The sequence below is a fragment of the Arachis ipaensis genome, chromosome B01, assembly GCF_000816755.2.
Source record: "Arachis ipaensis cultivar K30076 chromosome B01, Araip1.1, whole genome shotgun sequence".
Taxonomy (NCBI): Eukaryota; Viridiplantae; Streptophyta; class Magnoliopsida; order Fabales; family Fabaceae; genus Arachis; species Arachis ipaensis.
The window spans coordinates 137,017,570-137,021,358 of NC_029785.2; the positions used below are offsets into that span (position 1 = coordinate 137,017,570).

Here is a 3,789-nt window from a genome sequence, read left to right on the forward strand (position 1 = left end):
AAAACTTTTTTTAATATAATTTTTAATCTAAAAGAACCTTTTTTATTCCTCCCTCTCTCTTTTACTTGATTTTTTTTTACGGTTGTTTTACTTGAAAATATTTTGAACGTAAAAATTTCTCCCAGATTTACTATTAAACTTCGTCTAGGTATCACATAGCATATTCAAAAATCATGTCACGCTTTGTGAGCAATGAATGGCATAAGGCTAACACATTAAGTTCAGTAGTTCACGCAACAAATAACCATATATAATCCAAAAACCAATTTTGCTTTTGCTTTCATCATTTTCATCAGGAAAGCTAAAATAGGTGGTAGCATAGGAAGTTGTGGTCTAATTTACCATGAGGTAATTGTCAAATGTGTTATGCACATCAGAGGCAAATAACCATTGCAGTCATTATTTACTCTATGATTGATTTACTGATTAAGCAGAAAAAATATGAGAGCTCCAGCACTTGTAGAAGAAGATCATCATGAGCAGGTTCAACCGGGGGCCAAAATGTGTCATTAGCAGCAAATTCAGCTGGCCATAAACTGTTACTGTTGAGATCAACAAGAATTATATCAATACAAAAACGGATATTAACAACAACAACAACAACAAAGCCTTGTCCCACTAAGTGGGGTCGGCTACATGAATTAAACTACGCCATTGTGCTCTGTCATGTATCATGTCTACAGAGAGACTGTTTACATATAGATCTCTACAGAGAATAAAAAAAAAAAGGATATCAGGGAATAAAAAAAAGGGGGGGAGAGAAAAAGAAGGTTCAATTCATAACACTGAACTGCTAGCAAAGGCAAAAGCATACCTAGCTATCAGCACCACCATCTTGGTGCAAGTTTTCCTTTATGAAGTTCACGACAACTGAGGTTAACTCATCTTGATGCTTAGTGTATGGATGATCAGCACCTTCTATGATATGTAACTTGTGGATTGGTATAATCTTGGCAAACTCCAATGCATCTTGAACAGGAATAACAGTGTCTGAAGAACCATGAACTGTAAGGACCCTGTCATACATTATGTGATTTCAGATTAGCTACATCTATGTGTTAAGGTTATTTTCATACCATTACTACTAATTTTCATTTGCAGTATAACCTTCCAAGCAAAATCATCTTTCACGTATGGAATTATATATATCACACTCATTCATAATTTATCTACTCGAAATAACTCCTGTATGTTCTTTGCATGGTAGATTATGTTTTTGTTCATACCATACATAAGTTTGCATTCTGCAATGAATTCACCACTTGATTAGGGGGGAATCAAAATGAAACAATTTTTTATTTGTCACATAAGATATTTAACCTTGCAAGCTGCATATCTGATTTGTAGTCATTATCCTACATTTCATTGCCTCTGCTTTATAATTTTTTATTTCTTAAACAGAGACCATGTAAATTCAACAAACAAATTTATGAACAAAAGAATGTGCAACAAGTGGCAGAAGGGTGAAGCAGAAGAGAGAAGACAAGATTTTTCTCTGACCTGCAATCTTTATCAATGTTAAGGCATGCTTCATGCATATTTGTACCGAAGCGATCCATCAAACTTTCCTCCGTCACACGGTAATTAAAATTTACTGCAACAGCAAATTCCCTCATATTCATATAATCATAAAGATAAAAGATAAGCATGTACCTATGTAGGGTAATGAGAAATCTGCGGACACTGAATTTTTTGTTAAATATCTCTCACAACCTCATCCAATCTTAGAGGAATTGAAACAGCATGATCAATTGACAGGTTACCTGACTTATTCTTCACATCAATGAAACCGTCCTTCTTAATTCTTTCCATATAATCTTTTCCAAGTCTTTCTTCAACTCCTGCCTTCAGATCATAGCGTCCAGAGATGTTGACAACTAATTTAACATCATCATATTTAGAAGCATAAAGAAGCACCACTCCACCTCCTGCACCAAGAGTCCAAGATACAGCAACAGCTAATTATGAGTACAGTTTGTATAAAAAAAAGAGGAATGCTAGGGGACCAGCAACTTTTGTGATTTGTAGCCATTAAATAGCCATCAATGATGGTTTTAATGGTGTGAGATGGGTGTGAGATTTCATCCAATGGCTCACTTTTCTTTGCTGGTTACATGCTGGCCAGAATTTAACAAAGTTGCTGGCCCTCTAGACTTTTCCTAAATAAAAATTAAAAAAAATAAATTTATGAAGATGTACCAGTTATTTGGTTCTGAAAACCACACCAGTAAGTTAGGTTTCATCAAGTACAAATGGAAAGCAAATGACCATTCACATTGAGTAGGAGTGAAGAGCATTTCATCAATCTTACCTCACCTCATATTAAACCTGGTTTAAGGAAATATAACAAAGAACTGTGTAATACTACTTTTCTTAATACTATATCAAAACGGATGACCATCACCGAGTTCCTCTGTACCATATCTTTGCCTAGAATCTCAGAAATATAAGCTGAAGTTTCAATTTCAACATACATGTCAACCATGGTGATGCTAGAAGATTCAATGAGTTATAAGGTGCCAATCAAAGGAGGCATATTCTGCTTCTATCTCAGAAACAACACAACTTTGAAGGTTTCTGTCTTTACAACCAAACCAGCAGATGGAACAAACAAGAAGAAGAACAATTATTATATCATTGGTTACATAATTGATCAATGAACATATCAACATACCTTTACTGTGCCCAACAATTGCAGCAACAACACGGTTTAATCCGCGGAAGTATTGAGTCACGGCATGTAAATCATCAGCCTCCTTCCAATAGTGACCATACTGAAATGTACCATCACTTTCTCTAAAATGAAAATCCAAAGCCATATAGATTGAATTAGCACAACATGATGAGATAGCAGGAATTTCAGTACATATAACAATTTACAGCCATACAAAATGGATCCACTAGCCTAAGTTTGTTTACCGGCACAAGACACTGAGATACAGAGACATAAAATTATATTTGACAGATGAGATATAAACAGAGGCATTATGTTCGTCTATACTGAAATAGTATATTTTGTGTCCATCTAAAACGAAAGACACTAACAAGAGACCACTTATTTTTTATTTTTTCTTTCATGATTCTTATTACGTTTTCAACTTTTCATAATTATATATTTTATTATTATATTTTTTTCTCAAATTTTTTAAATAAAAAAAATAATAATAAATTAAGCTTTCGTAATTTATCCTAATTTATTACCAAATAAATTAGAAGAACACTAATTTTTATATTTGTGTATTTTGCGTCTTATTTTGTCCTGTTCTCCTAACCAAATGCAGCCTTAAAGATTTGTAATCAGTGTTTATACCTAATTCTGTATATTTCTAGGTATACTACTAAACGTACCCGTTTCCAGAAAAATCAAAGCGGAAGGAACTGATTCTAGCATTTTCAAATGCAGCAGCAAGGTTCACAATGGAAGTGGCTTCCTGAAGATAGAAAATAAAAATATATTGAATCCATAAATAGAGCTGAAGAACATAATACGTACATGTATGAAAGAAAAGCTTCACTTTAGTGGAGCGAAAACCATGACACAAGACTACAACGTCCTTGCTTCCAGAATCATGGAATATTCCCACTAACTTTTCACCGTGCTTGTTAGGTACTACGATTCTTTGCTGCAACGACATGTTGATGGTGTAGTTTAAGGGTTTTATGGTTCTACTTCTTCGTGTGAGTAATGGAAGCTGGGAATGGGAATTGAAGAGGAGTGACTGAGCATTTAGCACAACGGTATCCATTGCCAATTTAGGTGTGGAAACAGGCCAGGCCTCATATAATTAA

General features: G+C 34.3%; 1 protein-coding gene across 2 annotated transcripts; it reads right to left on the minus strand.

Annotated features, from left to right (window-relative positions):
* LOC107643180 lies at positions 242-3,783 on the minus strand. Of its 2 annotated transcripts, none has more exons than XM_016346766.2 (7): positions 3,516-3,783; positions 3,349-3,431; positions 2,675-2,796; positions 1,764-1,928; positions 1,501-1,594; positions 815-1,016; positions 242-542 (listed from the first exon to the last, which is right to left on the minus strand). In XM_016346766.2, exons 1-6 carry the CDS (start codon positions 3,744-3,746, stop codon positions 815-817), a joined length of 897 nt encoding a protein of 298 aa, XP_016202252.1. In that variant the 5' UTR covers positions 3,747-3,783; the 3' UTR covers positions 242-542. The 2 variants fall into 2 exon arrangements, with proteins under 2 accessions (XP_016202252.1, XP_016202260.1); XM_016346774.2 differs by lacking the exon at positions 242-542 and adding an exon at positions 581-706.

Bases quoted from the DNA above. Each gene is read 5' to 3' on its own strand.
- LOC107643180 (XM_016346766.2), bottom strand. From the start codon at position 3,746: ATGGATACCGTTGTGCTAAATGCTCAGTCACTCCTCTTCAATTCCCAT. The intron at 3,432-3,515 runs GTGAAGCTTTTC...TTCTATCTTCAG, and splicing joins ATGGTTTTCGCTCCACTAAA to GAAGCCACTTCCATTGTGAA. The intron at 1,017-1,500 runs GTCAGAGAAAAA...AATGTATGACAG, and splicing joins AACATTGATAAAGATTGCAG to GGTCCTTACAGTTCATGGTT.